This window comes from Sinohyriopsis cumingii, chromosome 15, assembly GCF_028554795.1.
Source record: "Sinohyriopsis cumingii isolate HCF-2022 chromosome 15, ASM2855479v2, whole genome shotgun sequence".
Classification (NCBI taxonomy): Eukaryota; Metazoa; Mollusca; class Bivalvia; order Unionida; family Unionidae; genus Sinohyriopsis; species Sinohyriopsis cumingii.
Window position 1 is genome coordinate 8,165,228 of NC_142975.1, and position 23,469 is coordinate 8,188,696.

Here is a 23,469-nt window from a genome sequence, read left to right on the forward strand (position 1 = left end):
CACTATTCCTATGAAGCAGTCCTTCTTCTCATAATATTCTCATTTTTTATGACGAGTGGAACTAATTAGATGATAATATAAATTAAAAACAACTATTTATTTCAGAAAAGCATAATCCCTATACATGCATGAGTAAGACGCAAAAGTGTAATGGATGGCATGTATGATTTACCATATCAAACATTTCCTTTAAGAACATATTACCAACCATCTGAAAGAAGAGGCCTGTCACGTGCCTTGTACAGTATTATTTTTATCACTGGAGAAGATGGACAATTAAAATGTAAATAGCTCTAAGCCAGCAATGCCGTCAGTCTAAGTGTATAAATAATTCAAGGCGAAAGGTATAACCATTTAATAAAATATATCAAATATACTCAACAATTTCATGAATAAATTTCTCAATTGCAATTTCTTCAAAAAAACCTGTTCACAGTTGGCAATTTCATCATATTAATGTAGGGTCTTAAATGATAGTGTTTCCATTCATTGTTGATTCTGTTACTCATCTGTCTGCCCCTTGTTTCTCGTTTGGTACTTCTGGTACCCTTGACTCCATGCTCCCTGGCTCTTCCGGATCCATCCTTTTGACACTTCCGGTTGATCCCATCTTAATATGTGTTCCTTCCTAGAATCTTCTAAGACTTTGCACAGCATATACAGAAATCAATTGCCAAGGCTTGAATGGATATGCCATTATCAGTGAAATAATTATTGGTGCACGTCATTTTTTTAAAAACCTATCATCCAGTGGAAATAAAACAAAACCTCCCATTCATGCATTAATAAATACATGAACCTTTTTAATAAAGGAAGAAGAGAGACTGCATGTACTAAGTTTACTATAAAATTTCATTTACAAACTGGGAAAAAGTTGTTTAAAAAACCCACATCCATTTACAAGTATTGACCATGTTTCAGTTACTTCCACTGATTAAACTTTACCAGAAGTATGACAAAGGACGTTACCAATGTTTGTTAGTTTTGGACCTGATGTGTATCATCCAGTGAAATCTGAGCTGCATCACTGCATTCAGTTCAATATGCATTCAGTTCAATATGCATATAGTTCTGGTAATAATAACATCTCATAACCTTCTTCATGTTCAGAGTAGTTCCAGGAGAAGACGCTTGCTCGACACCTGTTTGCATAAGGGCTAGCTACTGGATCCTGATTTAATGGCAAGTCTGCCATTATATTTTAAAACACACCATTCAGCTTGTCAAAAAGCCGACTACAGGCATGCATCGCACTTGCATGCATGACCATCACAGTTGAACCTCAATGTTGGCCCAACCCATGCTCACTAACTTCAATGCTTGAGGGTATGGTATTTCAAATTATTTGTATGAATGATCAAACATATAACAATAATGATCAAGAAAAGCATTTCTTAAATTTGTCATGGTCCTATAAACATACATACAGTCAAAAGAGATAATAGAAAACATGCTGTGACTGAAGGGTTGCAACTTGGATATATGAAGAAATGGAAAAAATCTTTGCATCCTTATAAACCTGGTTTTAAAATAAGTTTCAGACCTTTTACTATTGCATTCAGATTTATGAAAAAGCTAATATATTTAGCAAAAAAACAGAAATAGTTGGGAATAATGTTTTAATTTTGGATGACACAAAATATATCCTTGGGGAGACAACTTTCACTGAAAGGTTGTTTGTTTGTTATCCAATGGTAGCCTATGTAATAATTTAAATATATATCTTATACATATTACAAATCACAGAAAAGTTGTTCTAATTTGCATTGTATTTTAAAGACTGTTGGTCAGGAAAATTTGTATATACCATATTTACTCACATATAAGTCCAACTACAAACTGCACAGACCAAGATTTGCTGCTGCATCATAGAACAAACAACATATACCCTGATATGCTGGAGCATTATTCTATGGCAGATCAGGATCTTTATTGTTTGCAGACTGACTAGACATATACAAGTATATATGGCATGAATGAAAATCTAACAGTGCAAAACAATTACTTAAACCAGCCCATGAGTTTTTGGAATTATTCAACTTCAACAGATTTCTTTATTGGGCTGAAACAGTAGCTGCGTTAATGTATACTGGGGTCAAATATATTACAGTATGTATCTTATTTCATACATTAGCAAGAACTTACAGGTTCCAACAGGCAACAAATCTCAAAATCATCCATGTAGAACCATCTCCATTGAGTCTTGAAGCTGTCCTCTGCAGATGGCTTGGCTCCCTTGGCATAAGACTCAGTGGACAATCGTCTTGCACTGGTGTTAATGGTAAAACTGGAGCTTCCACTGTCTGTTACAACTGCGGTCATGGTGTCTAGCTCAAGTGTAGCATTGTAATTGCGGCCCTCAAAAAAGATCTGAAAATTACATAATGAACATTGAACACAATTCAATTTTCTTTTAGCAAAAACGTAGCACCATGGTCAGGGTTCATCAGAATTCTACATGACAAATTCAAAGACATTTCCCAAACTTTCAAAGACCAAAAACATAAATTTCCAAGACCTATTTTATTGAAGATTGCAGCAGGCTTGCTTTGATGAAGAGTGCATGTGTTATTGAAGTCACTGCCAAGGCCAACATTGGATGGCCAAACAAATACTGTTTGTTATTGCGGCAACAATGAAACTGGACATGTCATCAAAAGAAAGAAACCAGGAAAACTCAACATCCGAATCTAACAACCTTGGACAATTTTATTTGTGATTATGGGTTTATTTCAATTTTCAAAGACCTCAGGGTAATCTGCTAGATTTTCCCAAACTTTCAAGGCCTTGAAAATGCTACCTTATTTTTCCCAAACTGTCAAAGACCTTCCAAGACCGTAGGAACCCTGACGGTATATTAATTTCACACCTTCATCATTGATATTAACATCTTATGATCATAATTTTATAACAATTTTTATCTGAGACGGAAGTAATTACAAGTATCCGTATGTTTTGTGTCCCCATCACTTTCCTGACACTGGGATGGGTGTGTGTGTGAGGAGATGCTGCATCACTGATCCAGTACTTTGTAACTAAAGCTAAAGCAGTATAATACATGCAAAAGAGGTCACTATATGGGTATGCACTGTACTTATAATATATCTATCAGATGCTATGTACAGGTTTTTGTTTGGTATACAAACTGTGGATTTTGCCATGAAATCAAGCTGTAGGGTTTTATTACAATGTTAATCTTAAGAAATGAAACATTTTTAGTTATGTTTTGCAAGACAAATATTCGAATAATATTCCCGAATTCCTACACGTAGGCTGTATCAATTTAATTAATAATATGTACCTTAAGATTTTTCTGCTGATCTTTACCTTAAGAATAATTATTATTAAGATTGCAATTAGTAATCTAATTTGTATATTCTTCTATTTAAGCTGTCAGTCTATTAATTACAAGCAATGCACAATGAAACAGATGAATAAACAGAGGTAGGTGTTTAAGCATTGGTCAGTAAGACAGCAGAAAAAAATAAATGAATGAAGGACTGAGCAACAAACAAATGAATTATAATAAATGTTAAGAAAACAGAAAAAAATATAAACTATATTAAATGTAAGAAAACAGAGAATAAAAGATAAATTATAATAAATGTAAGAAAACTGCAAAAAAGAGCAATTTATATAATGAATGAGCATAAAAAAGAGGAAAATAAAGGACTGTAATATGTCGTATTTAAAGTGCAAAAAAGCACTAGTTTTGTTTTAAAGCCCCTTAAAACATTTAAAATTTATGCCAATGAAAAACCTACTCGTCAAAATTTGAAAAGCTACTGGTTTTAAATCCTAGTTCTATCGCAATGTGCTTCGTAAGTTGTGACTGAGGACAAAACTCTATGTGACCTATAAATAACTCAGTTTAGGACAGGTCTCAAACTCGCGGCCTGTTAAACCGTATCCTGTGGCCCACAAAATGATTGGCATCACAATGTGTCATGAAAGATAACAAAGGTGGTGCAGCCCTTGGGTCATCGCAAAATGCCCTCATGCAGTCGTTAGGGCGGTTTTGAGTTTCAGACCCCTGGTTTAAGATAACAAATGTGGCTACAAATGTACAAACAATGAAGCCACCACATCACACAAGCAGAATGGAAGCTAACAAAGCTGCAAAAATAAGGGTGGGTTGGTCTGAAGAAGTAGCTTTCTGAAATGTTTCTCCTTGAGAAATTCCTGACATCCAAACTATTGTTCTAGTCTAGTTTATCCCCATCTTCAGAGTAATTAAATGTCATAAACAATGCTGCTTGCAGAAATCGCTGGCTATGTCAATGTATTTGTGTGACCCACACAGCGATACATTAGTGGTGGCTAACAAAGGCAAGATCAGTGTGAGAGATTTCCTTATGCTAGATGCCAGAAAGAATGGTACAATTGTCAAGCAGAAAAGCATGGTGGTTATCTCCAAAATTTTACCAAGTGTATGGAGTAGGACATTCAGATCAAGGTTGCTATGGTTAACCCAAAACATACACCATCTTTAATGCCATGAGCCCACTGTCAATCATATGAACTGCTTAGAAATATTGTTGAACAGTTGATAACAATAAAATCAACGTGGCCATTAAATACTGATTCGAGAAGCTCACACGCAAACACACTCTTGCTGCCGCTGCTACAAACGATCATGTGCAGTGTGGCTTAAGTTGTCAAAGACTGCACTGCACCTAACACATTTTTGTTGTTCCCATGGTTCCTGCTGGCTAGTAAATGGTGGACACAAACTGTCCATTTTATATGTGGGTTCATAACAACATATACAAGCTTGACACAGCTGCACCATATTCTCAATCTGCATCTTCACACCTTTAAATTTGCATTTTATATGCATCATCCCAAACCATGGAAAATGTGGTCTTCCATCTACCTAACATCAATGAGGAGGGCAAAATTATTTTGGTAAAAAAAAAGGTGCCAACTTCAAGAAACAATGCCTACGTATCCTTGAATATAACTATTATATTTGGGGGCTTTTCCCCCGCTATTTATTGTCACCAACACCATGCTAACATGGGGGCTGTAAAAACTGTTTTAGCACACAACATAAAATTATCATTTTTCATGCTTTCTGCTGCCTTCCTCAGTCCGATGTTCCCCATGGGGTTGCTTTATCAAGGCTGATGTTCCCCATGGGGTTGCTCTTATTGAGACTGATGTTCCCCATTTGGTTGTTCCTGTTGAGGATGATGTTCTCCATGAGGTTGCTTTTATTGAGGCTGGTGTTCTCCATGAGGTTGCTCTTGTTGAGGCTGGTGTTCTCCATGAGGTTGCTCTTATTGAGGCTGGTGTTCCCCATATGGTTGCTCCTGTTGAGGCTGATGTTCTCCATGAAGTTGCTTTTATTGAGCCTGGTGTTCTCCATGAAGTTGCTCTTGTTGAGACTGGTGTTCCCCATATGGTTGCTCCTGCTGAGGCTGATGTTCTCCATGAGGTTGCTTTTATTGAGCCCGGTGTTCTCCATGAAGTTGCTCTTGTTGAGACTGGTGTTCCCCATATGGTTGCTCCTGTTGAGGCTGATGTTCTCCATGAGGTTGCTTTTATTGAGCCCGGTGTTCTCCATGAAGTTGCTCTTGTTGAGACTGGTGTTCCCCATATGGTTGCTCCTGTTGAGGCTGATGTTCTCCATGAGGTTGCTTTTATTGAGCCCGGTGTTCTCCATGAGGTAGCTCTTATTGAGGCTGTGTTCCCCATATGGTTGCTCCTGTTGAGGCTGATGTTCTCCATGAGGTTGCTTTTATTGAGCCCGGTGTTCTCCATGAAGTTGCTCTTGTTGAGACTGGTGTTCCCCATATGGTTGCTAATGCTGAGGCTGATGTTCTCCATAAGGTTGCTTTTTATTGAGGCTGGTGTTCTCCATGAGGTTGCTCTTGTTAAGGCTGATGTTCCCCATGGGGCTGCTTTTAATGAGGCTGATGTTCTCCATGGGGCTGCTCTTGTTAAGCTCCATTTTGCAATACTTTTAATATGTACTGCTGCCTTATACATGCCAATTTTGAGTGGGTTACAATGTTGAACTTCAGGTAGAGCCATCAGTTTTATAGCTTACCACATTATTATTGCTTTAGATTACTCTGCTGCAATCAATAGATGTTTTGCCTTAATGGACAGGCAGTCTGAAAGGCCAGACTGGTAGTATGGCACATGATCATGCATTGTTAACAGTCTGTATACCTTGATAGGCTGCTTTCTGTCTGTCAACCAAAGATCCTTGTAAACATCATAAACATCTGCATTATCTACATAGACCACTTTATCTGAATGATGTAACACTTACCTGTTAGGATTGTGTAGTTTTATGTTCCAGGACAAAATTACCATATTACATAAACTAAGATCTTGTCCTCCCATAGATGAAAATCCACAGATAATTCTGGAAAGACAATAAAAGAGAAAACAGACCCAGTTTGCTGCCCAAGTCAATGGGTATGTGAAGTAGTCTTCATTCTTTTCATGACAAGACTACTCATGGTACACCAGAGCAGGGTGTGCATGGGTTAATATGGCATTTCCGACACCTGACAATAACATCATTAAATTAGTTTTACCTTGCCAACTCCCCTCCAGCTGCATTTTAATATCAGTATGTATCAATATATGCATAGCTGAATGTGCCAATGCGGTAAGAGGCTGATGGCCTCGAGAACTGGTGTGACTGATATACTCACTCTTACTGTACAAGTTTTTTTTCCACTACAGTAACTGTAGTTAGTATCCACTTCAGTTACTTTGTGTGCCTCAAAAAATGAATGAAAGATCCATGTTGCACAGAGACTGATAAGCTCTTTTGACTGCGTGTGCAATCCACATAGTAATACATGTGGTGGAAATTTCAAGCACAGATCTTTAAGAGAAGAAAAAGAGGGACATCTAGGATAAGGGCATTTCATACTGCACCAGCTGCAAAATATTCTCCACTTTGCATCATCAACCTTGAATGTGGATTGTTACCTGGATTGAACAATCCACTCTGCACAAAACCTTGCCCTGCTGGATCAATAGCCAAACATAAAGGCGGACAATTTATAGGATGCTGTGTAGGAGGATCGCAGAAGGTCCATTCCTTTGAGACATTCCTGGTCTGGTCAACGAACAGGTGAAAATAATGTTGAACCACAAACATTGGGAAAACAAAAGGCTTTTAGGATGAGCTGAGCTGTAGAGGTCATGACATTCTGAAGGCTCTGAAGTCTGCCAAGGAACTGAACAGGTTGTTTGCTATAGACCACTTCATGACGATTACCTGTCTGCCCAAATACCCTTCTTGCTGAGAATGTGACAAACTTGGTAATCAATTCTGAGCTTGTACAGCAAAAATCGATTCTGAAATTCCTCACAAAGAGATGGGGCAAGTGTGCAGCCTTGTTACTAGAGGTATGCTATAACTTTGTATAGTGTTGATGCAGGTTATGAAAACTGTCCTCATTTCAAAACTATTTATGTTCATGATGGATTCTTCTAGGAACCATGAACCACGAAGTATCCTCTGACCTCTGATACTTTATCTTAAAATGAATCTTGAATGTCCATGAAGACATACGAATGCACACAGGGGGATGCCAGTCAGAAACTAGCCCTGCGTTTCTCACCAGCTCAAGAGATGGTGAAAGTCTGACCCTAGAAAAAATCTGAGCTGTTAGGGAATCTGTGTGGATTTCAAGCTGCCTAGAGAAGAAAGTGGAGAGAGAGAGAGAGCTGATGACTAGTCTTCCAATGGGAAACAGGTCCTCTGCACTTTTCAAGGTACCCAAAAAAGACAGATATAGGCGAGCCAAGGACCAAGTTATGGCTCTACCCAGAAAAGACAGATATAGGTGGGCCAAGGACCAAGTTATGGCTCTCACCTCTTCAAACAGGGGCAGGATCCTCTCCACTCTGTCCCATGGGACAATGATCCTCTCCACTCTGTCCCATGGGACACAGATCCCTGTTTGCAAAGAAAGTCATCTATACATATATCAAGTCAAGACATGGGACAAGCTGAAATATCTCTAGTTCGGGTAAAGTGTCAAGCCGGTCCACTGTGAACCAGCAGTAGGACACATCATGGCTTAGGAACTCATGTGGACATTATGGACCACACATATTAAATACTATATGATCGGCAGTGACCTCGGTTGGATGGCAACTACTCCAACAACTCTAGTAAATGGGTGCAAAAGGTTAAAGTCAACATCAAATCACAAAACAGAAAGACTTCCCAAATCAGCTAGGACTATATATAAAACTTGTTAGGACAAAAATTAGGTATCCTGGAGAGCAATGGAGACCCCTCATTTGCCAGGCGTTGTAAGACTAACTGGGGCTGTAGTCTCCATCTTGAAATGCTCGGGTGACCTGCAGAATACTGTTACGGTGGAAAGGTATAAGATTAGCTGAAACTTTCCTCCTATTTTGGAAACCAGAAATATCTGGGAGTAGAAGACCAAGGATTGGTCATCCCATTCCCTCTCTACTTCACCCTTCTGCAGAAAAGAAAGCAGATATTTAAAATGCACTCAACAATAATGGTGGAATTGAATGCGGGTTCTCAACAAAAGACATTCCTGGAATTGATGCTCAGTTCTTTGCACAAGTGAAAAGACCCACCCATTATCCATTATGTTCAACTAGACAGCTGAAAAGAGAGCTATTCCCTGCACATATAGCAACTGATGGAATAGGAATGCCCACTAAAAAAGGAGTGAATCCACAGGGATGGTCCCACATATTTCTTAGGGATGTAGAAAGGATACACAAACTTACTTGGCCCATCCAGCAATCCAAACAACTGCATGGCTTTAAATTAGCACTTGGCTAATGGTCCCTGGTGGCAGTCAGGCTGACCTCACTTTCTGGCCAACAGATACAAAGCACATGTGTTGTTGATCTCACAGGTCCTGGGAAGTCATATAGGAGATAAGGCCTTCAAAGAGGGTTTCTATCTTCAAAGGAGCAGCCTGCAGGTGGTTCTGGCTCTGACTGAGCAAGACCTTGAAAGAGTCCAGAGCCTCATTTCTGCAGAGGTGGAGCAACTACACAAATAGTGCCATACATCTTGAGCTGTTTAAATGTCTATGGACCTGGAATTTCTTATCAAATTAGTACCAAATGCAGACAAACTCATAACCCTTGGTGACTCAATGCTCAAGTTGGCATAAATCAAGAGACATGCCCAGGTGTCACTGGCAAAAAAGTCTGGCGAATGCAACAACAACAGACTCATCCTACTGAGAAAATGCCCTGTAAACAATCTTATCACAAACACAGTCTTCCAAGCTCAATATCCAGATTCAGTCAAGCAGATGATCACAAGACAAAAATATGCACAAAAACAGAAGACTGAGAAACAGGAATTTGCCAAAGAATTTTGAAGTCAGCTAGAAGAATCAACATAAACTCTGAGAATGTCATAAAAGGGCATCATTCAGTGAGATTCTGTGTACTGAACTGCATCCAAAAATATAAGAATGATGCAGCCATACAGAGAAGGAGAAACATCTGCTACAAAAAAGCAGGTTAGATGGAACTTTATCATCTAAAAAGGCAGTCTTCATCAACAACAAAGAGGACTGGCCATTGCAAACTAAGAGAGTTGTAAGACTCATGACTGAGCAATACGGCAGATGAGATTCAGTTCTACACAGAGTGGGTGACATTAAGAATGATTTATGGGCTACAGTTATCACAAAACATCTCCAATACTGAGTGCTGACAGCACAACACTGCCTACCACAATGAAAGGATACTTCAAAGATGGGCAGAACACTTTAACAACATCTTCAATCAAAATTCATCTATCAGTGAAGAGGTGACTGACTGATGTGGAAATCGACATATCACTTGCTGATCCCAGATGCTCACTGAAACTGAGAAATGAAGTGACCTGCCGTCTAATGGCAAAGCACATGGAAATGTTATACCAACAGAAGCTGACAATGCCAAAAGCTCACACAGAGCACATAAACTGATCGATCTCTTCCATTCAATGGCAGGTTCAGCCTATGTTGGTATGTGAGAAAGTTGCCAGTTGCTTCTTGTGGGTCAGTGGTTCTTTCCGGGGTTTTTCCGGTTTCTTACTCCACCATTAATACTGGCCGCCATGTATAGCCTATCTTGTGCTGAAAAATTGCATTAAACCCTACAACAACATCCATTCAATATGAACTCAAGGAACTATACAAGCAGAAAGGCAACAAAAAGTCCTGTGACAACCATTGGGGAAGCTCCTTCCTTTTCATTGCTGGCATAATCCTCACTAGAAATCCGATGAATTACCTTGTGCATCACATCAATCATTGAATTGTGCCTTACAGTCAGACAGTGTGAGTTCAGGAAATAATTAAGGACAACAGACATGTTGCTCGCAGGTCCTCAAGAATTGCTAGGTTAAAAAAAACTTCAACCTAACAAAACCTTTTGGCACATTGAGCCATGGGGGCCTTTAGAAGATCATAGCAAAATTTGGTTGCCCAGGGAAATTCATTGTGATGGTTTAGCAGTTCCATGATATGGATGACCGTAAAATTATCTGAACCATTCTCAGTCACTATAATGGAGTCAAGCAAGGCTGCATGTCGGCCCTAGCCATCTTTAGTATGATGTTCTCTGCTATGCCAACTGATGTCTTCTGTTACTATGACACTGGGATTTACATCAGACACTGGAGTGATGGCAAGCTCTTCAATCTGAGGAAATTATAGGTGAAGACAAAGTTCCAGGAAGTAACTGTTCGTGATCTATTTCCTGAAGACTGTTCCCTGCATACCCAAAATGAGTCTGACATGCTACCAAGTATGGACCATTTCTCTTCAGCTTGTGACAATTTCAGTCCCACAATTAGTATCAAGAAGACAGACACGATGCATCAACCAACACAAGGAGAGCCTTACAGAGAGTCCACTATCACATTATATGGCCAAACCATCCTAGCAGTGGACAAAACTTAAGGTCTACAAAGCCACAGTGTTGCCTACCCTGCTGTATGCAAGTGAAACATGGACTGTGTACAGATGCCATTCCAAAAAGCTAAACCACTTTCACATTGGGCTGCCTGAGGAAACTGATGATAAGACAGGGTCCCAGACATCGAGGTTCTCACATTCTCACATTGTGACAAGGACATGGCTCATTTCCATCCCGGAAACGAAGGCTACACAATTTGTATTACTAATATGACAATGTAGCATATATAATCACTTTAAACAAAATAGACACAAGTCTGCCATCTCGTAATGAGCTGGCATATCACGGTCTAAGTTATTTGCTGTACTATTATTCCTAACAAACTGTGCAGTGACACATTGTGCAACAGCAGGTCTGGATCTATGCAGTTCAAAGATGGACCCAATATTATGAGCGAGTACCGGCACAATCAAAAATTGTAATAACGGGAACAGTTTTTTGGAGCTGGGTAAAAGTCTAGTTTTAATTATATTTGATCTATCCAAACAATATTCAGTGACTATAAAAGTCTTATAAATTAGTAGGTGAGGTGTGAATAATAAATCTTAGACCCTATAAAAAGAATAGCTCATGTTTGAAAAAATCTATATGCATGTAAAATCAGTTAAATCTAAAGGAAATATATCAATTAAATTTTTTAAAACTATGATTTCACTATCGGATGTTTACCAAACAGCAGGTATTTGCTCACCATTGTCTGAAATGTACTCCTCTTGTTACAAAATGCTCTTTCTGCCTCAATCATCATTAGCTTGTCCAGAGTCAGCCATGAATTAAACATCTGAATCTGCCAGATGTATGGCAGCTTGATGCTGTCATGGTGATGAAATTTACAGGTAGCAGTCTTGCACTTGTCAACAAGATAGAGGTCACAGATCGGAGTGGACTGAGCAGCATCTGTCTTCAGGACTGAATCTACAAAATTCATATAACAAGTACTATTGGTCATCTTCAAGTCTATTTCATTGTCAATGCTTACGAAAAAAGTTTGTTATTTACCAAGAAAATAAAACTTTTTAGTGGATATAGTAAATCAACAAACCAACATGTAATCAATGATTACAACCTCACCTTTACCTTTAGTAGTCCCCAGTAGCCATTATCAGCATTAATTATTATGCAGAAAATGAGTCCAGGCTGAATACTTGGCTTATTTTCTGATTTGTTTACTTTTCCTTTTTTGTTTTGTCTTGACAATTTTTAATTTTCAATATTTTTATAATTTAATAATTTAACTTTTAATTAACACTAATGTAGCCAGCTTTGTACGGACAACAGCTTCTTCTGTTGTGATGGTTTTGTAGTAATGAGATGCATTCATCATCACTTTCATGATTCTAGCAAGACCAGTGCCTGAGAAATGAACATCAAAACACACAATTTAAGACAAGTCTCAGAAGTGTAAAATATGGGCCATGGTTTGGGGGTACTTATTATTGGTAGCAATAACTAATGGCAGATCAATAATATTTGTGTAAGACTGAAATGTCCTCATGCCATAAAGTTCTGTTAAATTTTTTAATTCTTTTAGTGGTTTTTGAGAAGACCCTCAGGTTTTTCCATTTTAATAATGGTCTTTATTTCTGACAGATCTGAAAGGCCATCATGCCAAGATACTTTTTCTGTCAAATGTGAGCAAGTTTGGAAAAGAAGTCATTTTAAGGTTTTGCTACTTTTAGTAATTTTAATCTTATATGAAGGCAGATTGGAATCATCTGTGGCAAATTTGGCTTGAAATTGTCCAGTGTGTTTTGACAAGAAGCTGAAAATAGCAAATTGCTGAAGGAAAACAGACATAATTTGTATTTTTATTAATGGTAGCCAAATTTTAATGTGTGTCGGTCATCAGTATAAAATAGGAAGGTCTTCAAGCCAGGATGCTTTCTATCAAATTTCATCCATTCTGTTCAGCAGTTCTGACTTGATGTTTAAAATTGTTTTTTTTCTGTTCATGGTAACAGCATAAATGTACTTGTATTTGTTCATGGATCAGAAATACTGGTACTTAATGTCAAGATGATCTCTGCCAAATTTGGTCAAAATTGATGTAAGAGTGGGTTTTTTGAGAATTTGGATAGCAATTCATGATGCATGATGGATGAAGGGTAAGAAAAGCTCATTTGGCCTTAACTGATTCGTCCCTAATCCCATCTGTAGGCATGATGAGGCTGTACCCAATTTTCGAGCACTGCACCATCAAGGTCATTTAAGATACACCAACGTGGGTGGCTGGTGTAGAACAGGAAGAAGAATTCAGTTATCTCCCTTATTTCAGCTCTACAATTTGAAAAGCATTCGACTGTTAATTTAGATAACCTAATTCAAATCCCTATTAATTTGTCAACCTTTGTTACAACTATCTAAGAGATACCTCTGCGTATTGCATTATTCAATGCCCAGTCAGTAGGACCACCGGAAAAGCGCACAGAAATAGTTAATTTTATCAACAACCAGAATATTGACATATTTTTCCTGACAGAAACATGGCTAAAAGCATCAGGCGATGAGCCCAAGTGTGCAGATCTAACACCCACTGGTTACTCCATCAAGTTGTTCCCCCGTAATTCTCGCTGAGGTGGAATGGCTGTCATTACAAAGAACTCCATGATAAAACGTCTTAACCACACCACAACATTCAATTTCAACCACACATAGTTTGAACTAGTCCAAACCACACTCACACTGGAGCAAAGGTCAGTCCATTTTTTCTGCCTATATCGCCATCCTCCTAGCAGAAAAAACAAGCGGGCTGACTCTCTTTTGGAGCAGTTTCCAAATCTCCTGGACTATGGATATTCGATAGGTGGCAACCTGATTATTCTTGGAGATTTCAACTCTCACTTTGACTGTCCCGGAAACTAAAATACACCGCTCCCTCGATAACTCGCACCCAGATAACTCGCATTCCTGCTTATAACGTGGTGTCAGTCTTGGCTCCCGATTTTTCCCCAGAGAAAATGTATTTAAAATATCTTTAAAATATGCTGAACGTTAAATAATTATGATAAGAACTGGTAAATTAAACCTTGACACATTGCTCGTTTTATCATCGAAAATGGTGATTAATGCCCGTAAAAAATAGAATCCATATTTTGAAATTTGCAAGTTCTAAATAAGAATTAATTTTGGAGATGTCGAAAACGCTTAATTACGTGTATTTGGATGCCAATTTTTGATCTGGGATGCAGAAAATCACTGAGGCGGGAGTCCTCTGTACGCATGTAATAGGTGCAAGGGAAAATTCAAAGATTTGCCAGTCCTGTTTCAGCCACATGCTTTGTGGGAAAATGTGTTGATCAGTTAGCTGTGCTGATATTTACAATGAGTAATTCAGTGACTGAAAGACTCCTTGATGTACATACATGTTGCCATTTTATAAGAGTACATAAAAAAAAAGAACATGATGCAATAGTTAAGCGGCTAGTTCAAAGGCTTTGACTGGTGGCCAGGTGAGAAAATGTACTAATATTTAGTGATTGAATTCAGAGGCAGAAAGACCCAGTTTTAAAAACCTAGCGAGACCTCTGTTTAAAGATATATATTATGTAAGTTTTATGATAAATAGTTGTCAGTATACTGTATACAAAGTCTGGTGAAATAGCAATCAATGAAAACTTCTGGTAAATGCTAACAGGTGGCAACAGAGAATGAAATAAACACTAATTAAACATCTTCCTGTGTGAAAGTCACGTTCTAATTCTTTAATTCTGTTTCAGTGTAAACATTATAATAGAAACATATTCTGTTCATTGAAAACATGAAAAGAGTCAATCGACCGTCACATCGAAACCCATGAGTACTTCTATGAGAACCTAATTACATGCTGGCTTTGTTTTGATCATCAACTTGGGGAAGTATTTGTTGCATTAAAAAGTCGCTTACAAGAGACCTGGGGTGCTGGATTATTGGTCTTGGAGCTGCCTTTGACGTAAAGCAAAACAGTAACAGAGACAGCGATGATGATAGTGACTTTGAAGGTTTCCGTGAAACTGATATCATTAATGCTGAGGCTGTTTGTGAGAAATTTGTACAGACTCATGGTCCTGAGATGGGCGTTTCTCTTGATGATATGGAGGAGTAGATTTGTGCTGACAATGACTGCCCAACAGCCGAATACATGTCAGATGAAAAAATAATTAATTCTATAATGAACAAATTTGCAGCAGAAGACGATTCTAACTGGAGTACCACAAGTGTTGAAAGTGATGCAGACAGATGTTGCACCACCTCCCCCCTCTGTACACGAAGCAATCAAATATTTTGATATTGCCATAAGGTGGCTGGAGACCCAAAATGTTGACTATGTAAAGCTCATGCAGTTGACAAATCTGAGGGATTTTGCTCGGCGGCAGAGAAACCAAGGAGTAACACACAAAAAAATTAACTGATTTTTTCAAAAAGTGAATTGATATTTGTCAAGCGTGGCACAAACGGCAAGTATTAACTTGTTCTAATTTACGCTGTTTTAAATTTGTAGACCCATTAAATATGTTAGTACTGATTAACCCTCGTTTTTTGTTTTCCATTTCACTTCTATCACAATCAAATCTATCTATCAATCGTTTGATCGACACTGTTTCTCGAAAAGAGTCGATCTTTTGTATATAAAAAACCGTCTAATTTGGATCAAACAATAAAACTAGAATGTATCCAATTCAACATAAAAATTAGTGACGTAGTACACAATGTGTGAAGTGATACACTTGTTAAGCGAACGGAAACCACGTGGAATAATGTTTTAGATGATCTCCTCAATATACTGTAATTTATCCTGAAATTAATGTTGCTCTATGAGGAAATAATAAACAATGTACACCATTATGAAGAGATATTTATTCATAGTTAATCTCAGCACGATTATAAAGTGAGTATTCAACACTATAATCTGCCTACCCCCCTCCTTATTTTTCCTTTATGTCGTCAATCACTTTATTGGTTTTGGGCTTATTTTATAGGTCCCTCGATAACTCGCACCTCACTTATAGTGCGGTCGATGTTTCTGGACCACGATGTGCACGAGTTATTGAGGGAGTGGTGTACTTCAAAACTCATAGATTCCATTAATATTTTCAACAGCAAGCAGTCAGTTAACCAACCCACCCATAAACATGGTCACATTTTAGACTGGATTCCTCATAAAACCTGATTGATAACATTCTATGGACCTCCCTGGTATCCCATGACCTTGCATCAAATCACCTCTGCATTATATGCCATCTTGAATTATCATTCCCTAAACCTCCACCTTTATCTGCTACTAAGAGAAACCTCCGTATGAAAAATAGAACCAAACTAATGCATGACATCCAAGCTAACTTAACAACTTGCTTACCTCCTACCGCAGAACAACTTGATAACTGCCTGCATTCATTGCTTGACAAACATGCCCCAGCTACCAAGTGCAGAGTATCAATTCAAAAGTGTTCTCCATGGTATATAGCAGTGTTAGGGACCAGCTTCGCACTCCTAAAAGAGACTGCCGTAAAGCTGAGAGGCTTTGGCTTTCCACCAGACTCACTATTCATAAGCAAATCTATAAAGCCGTTATTAAGAAGAATGTCACAAATATAGTCCATGCAGCAAAATCAGCCGACTATTATACTAAGATCATGGAAAGTTCCAGCTGCAAAGAGCTCTTTGAGATTAATAACAATCTAATGTCAAGGAACAAATCTACACCACTTCCAGCTACCTTCTCGCCAGTCGACCTTCTGGACATGTTTGCAAATTTCTTCCATGACAAAGTACAAACCATTAGAGATAAGCTTGACAACACAATTTCAATTGACTCGTCGTCACCATACAGTTGGGATACAGAATTTGAGTGGCAAACATTAGCAGCATTTGAACCTGTCTCTATGGATTTCGTACATACAATCCTGACGAAGAGTGCACCAAAGTCATGTGAACTTGATTGAAGTCCAACATTACTGCTGCTTGAGTGCTTAACAGATCCAGTATTACCTTCACTAACTGATGTTACTAATACCTCTCTCTCATCAGCGGAATTCTCATCTTTTTTCAAAACTGCCATTGTAAAGCTTCTGCTGAAGAAACCAACACTAGACCATAATGATTTAAAGAACTACCGCCCAGTTTCTAATCTCTCATTCATATAAAAAAATCTTAGGAAAGGTTGTTCTATCCAAGCTTGTATCTCTTCTGAATTCAAACAGTCTTTCTAGCAATGTACAATCTGCATGTTGCCATTGCCACAGTACTGAAACTACTCTTCTAATAGTAGTTAATGACATTCTCTCTGCATTGGATAGCGGAAAGATTACAGTCCTCACCCTCCTTGATTTGTCTGCAGCATTTGACACAATAGACCATGATATATTACTTCACCATCTCCAGCATGTATTTGGCATTCATGATACGAGCCTTACTGTGGTTCAAGTCCTACTTGGTCAACAGGACACAAATTGTATCTGCAAATGGAATACACTCCAGCACAGTTGATCTATGTTGTGGTGTTCCACAGGGGTCTGTTCTTGGACCTTTTCTTTTCATTATGTACGCTCAGTCGCTCTCAAGTGTGATAGATCATCATCCAGTGTCTCACCAATTGTACGCTGATGACACCCACCAAATATACAAATCTAGCCACCCAACTGAAGTTGATGCTACTATCCAAGATGTAGAGAGGTGCATTTCTGATTTGAAATCATGGATGACATGTAACAAGCTGCATATGAATGATGATGAAACTGATGCCATTCTGATCATAACACAAAGGCTTTCTTATTTACATCCTTTACCTCAAACAATAAATATCAGCAACACCAACATTAAATGCACACAATCAGTACAAAACCTAGGTGTTACTCTGGACAGTACTCTCACACTGCACCAATATGTCATAAACATATGCAAGGCTGCATATCTTGAGCTGAGACGCATCAGCTCAATTCGCAAATATCTTTCAGTTGATGCCACTAAAACACTTCTGTGTTCATTAGCACTTTCAAGACTGGACTATTGCAACTCAATTCTGTCTGGTTCATCTCAATTTCTACTCCAGAAACTTCAAAAAAGTTCAAAACACAGCTGCTTGGATCATACTTAGAGTCCCATGATCAGAGCACACCTTCCCGCTGCTCTGTACCCTACACAGGCTATCCATTCGATCCAGAATGAAACACAAAATTTGTTCTTTGTGCTACATTTCACTGTTGGACTCTAGTCCAACATACCTATCCAACCTCACCCATGTGTACGCACCAGCAAGATACTTATGCTCCTCTTCTGACAATCGTATACTCATTATTCCCACTATGAAAACAAAGTCATATGGACAGCGTTCTTTTGCATACCTGAGGGCCCAGCAACGTGGAATGAATTGCCCACTAAACTTTGACACAAAGTCATAGTGATCACATTCAAGAGGGCTCTCAAAACTCACTTATTTTGAATTGCAAGAACAAACTTAAAGACCTAATAATGTTTCCTACCTTAAATATTCTCAGCAAGTTTTTTAATTGTTTTCTAATTTCATGGTGTTTGTTTTTGTAATCATATCATTACATGTTTTTTATCTTATAGGTGTTGTCTAATGCTGAAAAGTGCTAGAGCTTCTAAAGATTAGGCGCTATACAAAGTCCTCATTATTATTATTATTATTACAAAAAAGCAGACAGATATGGTTCTAAAATGACACCAAATAATCAGGAAGTTCTAGTTGCATTACAAAATACAGAGAGAAAAACCTCATTTTTTGGACCCAGTTATTTTTCACCCAAAATTCACTCATAGTTGGAATGCGATTTTGTGTCCGGATCTTAGACCTTTTGGCCTCAGATCTAAGGCAGACCGGTCTGAACTGCACACAGCCACAGCCAGGTGAACCTTTGCAAAAACTAGGATAAGGTGGGCATTTGGAATAATGAGCATTCTCCCTTTTGCTCATGCGCAAGCAAAATAATCAATGGAAAATGATGTTTCTAATACAACTAGGCATTAGTCTCATGTAAAATCTGTTGAAACCCGATGTTTTATGATGTACACCGCTCCCTCGATAACTCGCGCCCGGATAACTCGCGATCCCGCTTATAACGCGGTGTCCGTCTTGGCTCCCGATTTTTTCCAGAGAAAATGTATTTAAAATATCTTTAAAATATGCTGAACATGAAAAAAATTACGATAAGAATTGATAAATTAAACCTTGATACATTGCTCGTTTATCATCGAAAATGGTGATTAATGCCCATAAAAATATAATCCATATTTTGAAATTTGCAAGTTCTAGAGAAGAATTAATTTCAGAGATCTCGAAAACGCTTAATTACGCGTATTTGGACGCCAATTTTTGATCTGGGACGCAGAAAAGGCGGGAGTCCTCCGTACGCATGTAATAGGTGCGCGGGAAAATTCAAAGATTTGCCAGTCCTGTTTCAGCCACCTGCTTTGTGGGAAAATGTGTTGATCAGTTTACTGTGCTGATATTTACAATGACAGAATTCAGTGACTGAAAGACTCTTTGATGTACTGTTGCTATTTCATAAGAGTACATTAAAAAAAAAAAGAACATGATGCAACAGCTAGGCGGCTAGTTCAAAGGCTTTGACTTGGCGGCCGAGTGAAAAAATATACTGATATTTAGTGATTGAATTCAGAGGCAGAAAGACCCAGTTTTAAAATCCTAGCGAGACCTCTGTTTAAAGATATCATATATTATGTAAGTTTTTAGGATAAATAGTTGTCATTATACTGTAAATAAACAGTCTGGTGAAATGGCGATCAATGAAAACTTCCGGTAAATGTTAACAGGTGGCAACAGAGAATGAAATAAACACCAATTAAACGACTTCCTGTGTGAAAGTCACGTTCTAATCCTTTAATTCCGTTTCAGTGTAAACATTATAATTACAACATAGTCTGTTCATTGAAAACATGAAAAGAGTCAATCGACCGTCACATCGAAACCCGTGAGTACTTCTGTGAGAACCTAATTACATGTACATGCCGGCTTTGTTTTGATCAACAACTTGGGGAAGTGTTTGTTGCATTAAAAAAAAAATCGATTACAAGAGACCTCGGGTGCTGGATTAAGGGTCTTGGAGCTGCCTTTGACGTAAAGCAAAACAGTAACAGAGACAACGACGACGATAGTGACTTCGAATGTTTCAGTGAAACTGATGTCATTAATGCCGAGGCTGTTTGGGAGAAATTAGTACAGACTCATGGTCCCGAGATGGGCGTTTCTCTTGATGGAGGAGTGGATTTGTTCTGACAATGATTGCCCTACAGCCGCATACATGTCAGATGAAACTATAATTATTTCTATAGAGAACAAATTTGCAGCAGAAGACGATTCTAACTGGAATAACACAAGTGTTGAAAGTGATGCAGACACAGATGTTGCACCCCCACCCCTCTGCACAGGAAGCAAATATTTTGATATTGCCATAAGGTGGCTGGAGACCCAAAATGTTGACTACGTAAAGCTCATGCAGTTGAGAAATCTGAGGGATTTTGCTCGGCGGCAGAGAAACCAAGGAGTAACACACACAAAAAAAATTAACTGATTTTTTCAAAAAGTGAATTGATATTTGTCAAGCGTGGCACAAACGGCAAGTATTAACTTGTTCTAATTTACGTTGTTTTAAATTTGAGACCAATTAAATATGTTAGTACTGATTAACTCTTTTTTTTTTTTCCATTTTACTTCTATCGCATTCAAATCTATCTATCTATCGTTCGATCGACACTGTTTCTCGAAAAGAGTCGATCTTTTGTGTAAAAAAAAATTATAATTTGGCTCAAACAATAAAACTAGAATGTATACAATTCAACATAAAAATTAGTGACGTAGTACACAATGTGTGAAGTGGTACACATGTTCAGCGAACGGAAACCACGTGGAATAATGTTTTCGATGATCGCCTCAATATACTGTAATTTATCCTGAAATTTTTAATGTTGTCCTATGAGAAAATAATAAAGTACACCGTTATGATGAGATATTTATTAACAATTAATCTCAGAACGATTATAAAGTGAATATTCAACAGTATAATCTGCCTACCCCCCCCCCCATTTTTCCGTTATGTCGTCAATCACTTTATTGGTTTTGGGCTTATTTTATAGGTCCCTCGATAACTCGCCCCTCGCTTATAGTGCGGTCGATGTTTCTGGACCCCGATGTGCGCGAGTTATCGAGGGAGTGGTGTATTCAGAAAAAGCCCCCCAAATGTCTTTCCTACTCGCATTTCACCTGAATGAGTTCAAGCCTGATCAGCTAAAATAAAGTCAGTAAAGAAACAAATATTTTTCCTGCTTGATGCATGTATCTTTTTCCACATCCTTTGTGATTTCCTTGCAGTTCTGATTTTATTCCTCAACTGCAGATAAAGCTAAGGATTATGAAAACAGAATTCAATGGTCATCCTGTTATAAAAATAGCGGCAGCACTGAAAACACAATTCACGGCAGCAGCAATAAAAATTACTACCACCATTGACAAAAATAATAACCATGAACACATCGCTTCTGTGGCCTAGGAGCTAGTTCGTCCGCCTCGAATATGGGAGGTCAAGGGTTCAGACCCCCAACAAGTCATAACAAAGACTTACAAAAATGGTACTAACAGCTGCCTCGCTAGGTGCTGATCATTAAGAGGTTAGTGTTAGGACTGGTTGTCCTGGTGTCAGGATAATAAGACTGGGTGGAACATCATGCAACATGTCTGTGCCATGACACCCCAGTGCTAGACATCACTATAAACTGACACACTACAGACACATGACTGAAAAATTGTCAAAGCTATGTTAAAAATCCAAATCACACACTATAAAAAGCTTACAGAATTCTCAGAGGAGGGTGTTACCAATGTGACAGAATTTTCATTACAATAAAATGTATATAACAATTGGTGCTTACTAACATACAACTAAGACAGACTTGGTGCTTTAACATGCACATCCAAGACTACTCAATACAATAACACGTATAACCAAGACATAGTACTGTAACATGTACAACCAAGACAGACTCATTGCTGTAACATGTACAACCAAGACAGACCCACTGCTGTAACATGTACAACCAAGACATAGTACTGTAACATGTACAACCAAGACAGACCCACTGCTGTAACATGTACAAAAAGACAGACTCATTGCTGTAACATGTACAACCAAGACATAGTACTGTAACATGTACAACCAACAATCTTAATAGATATGTTCTTTAATTTTTCAATAGATCCAAAGTATGAGGACATCTGGAAGTGACCTTGTTTTCCCTTGTGCAGCTAAATAAATTGGCAAGATAATATTTACTCTACTCCTGGAAATATTTATATACCCATGTGTGTGGAGAGACTTACATTAGGTAAATTCAAACTTAGTCCAAGTGACTTCTTATTCAGTGAATCTGCTATGAAATGAATGAAAATAATAATCAAGTTTCTTTATGCCATGTTTAGTGTTGCATTTATTGAAAGTTTGCTTTGCAGCCAATAGCGAAACCTCTGCCAAACACGTCAGGTACAAAGTAACCCAAGAAACATTCCAATCTTACTGAATTAAAACTGGACAAGCCAAAAAAGGTGAAAATGAAGTTACCTAACTAGTTGCTACAGAAGACACACCACTAACAGGTTCCAAACCAGACAAATTTCTAGTAAACTTATTCTAAGAATCACTCACAGCAAGTCACAATAAAAAGTAGCAAAGCTATTTTTGAATAAAAATCAAACAGCCACATTGTTGAGAGTGACAGTCATCATGAACAAAATCCTGTAAAATATATTCTTGGAAAATTTCCTGCCAAGAATGATCAAAACTGGCTGAGAAATTCTACTGTAGACATAAATACGTTTTACATTTGGTTCCTATAAAAGCCACACAATTTCTAATTAGTCAATCTGGGAAAAATACCAAATCAGGTAGAACATGACTCACATCAATTGTTGCTTAGTTACCAAGTGTAAACAAACACCTAACTCAACCTTGATAGAGAAGAAATTGAAAAATAGTTATTTTGCATGGTTGCTATAAAAGATGCAATGTTGCTAAGGAAGCCATTCGAAGCAAAACATATGAGCCAGCATTCCTACCAAGTTTATAAAAGTTGCACAGCCATGCTGGAAAATAAATTAAAAACAGGTTTTCCATATGGCTGTTATGCAATCAACACCAGTCAGTGGAGCCAGCCCAAAGCCAATTTAAACAGAACATATTCTACAACACAGTCCAATGAAGTTTGATAAAAATTTAGTCAATTTTGATAAAATGTCCTAGGAATGTGGAATGTACAGTTTTTAAGAAGTTGAAAATAGTTTTTTTTCCAACCTAGTTGCTAGGGAAGCTACAGTGTTGGAAAACCACTGCAGGCAAAATACACAGCATCCTCCTAACAAACATTTCCAGCCATTCTGATCAAAACCAGCCTTTATAAAGAAGCTAAAAACAGGTATTCCACCTGTTAACTAATAAAAGTCCCACAGTTCCAAGATAAGCCACTCTGGACACAATCTTGACCGGGCAGTGATTGCAAAAAGACTGTCTTTCCAAT

At 38.1% G+C, this 23,469-nt stretch overlaps 1 protein-coding gene across 3 annotated transcripts in view; it reads right to left on the bottom strand.

The window, feature by feature from the left end:
* Positions 1 to 23,469, bottom strand: part of LOC149781228 (uncharacterized) — an 82,172-nt gene that overhangs the window by 20,777 nt on the left and 37,926 nt on the right. For all 3 annotated transcript variants that reach the window (XM_089935312.1, XM_089935313.1, XM_089935311.1), the window contains exons 6-7: positions 11,642 to 11,865; positions 2,146 to 2,370 (exon numbers count right to left, since the gene is read on the bottom strand). In XM_089935312.1, coding sequence (XP_089791438.1) covers positions 2,146 to 2,370; positions 11,642 to 11,865 — 449 coding nt within the window. The remainder of the gene's footprint in view (positions 1 to 2,145; positions 2,371 to 11,641; positions 11,866 to 23,469) is intronic.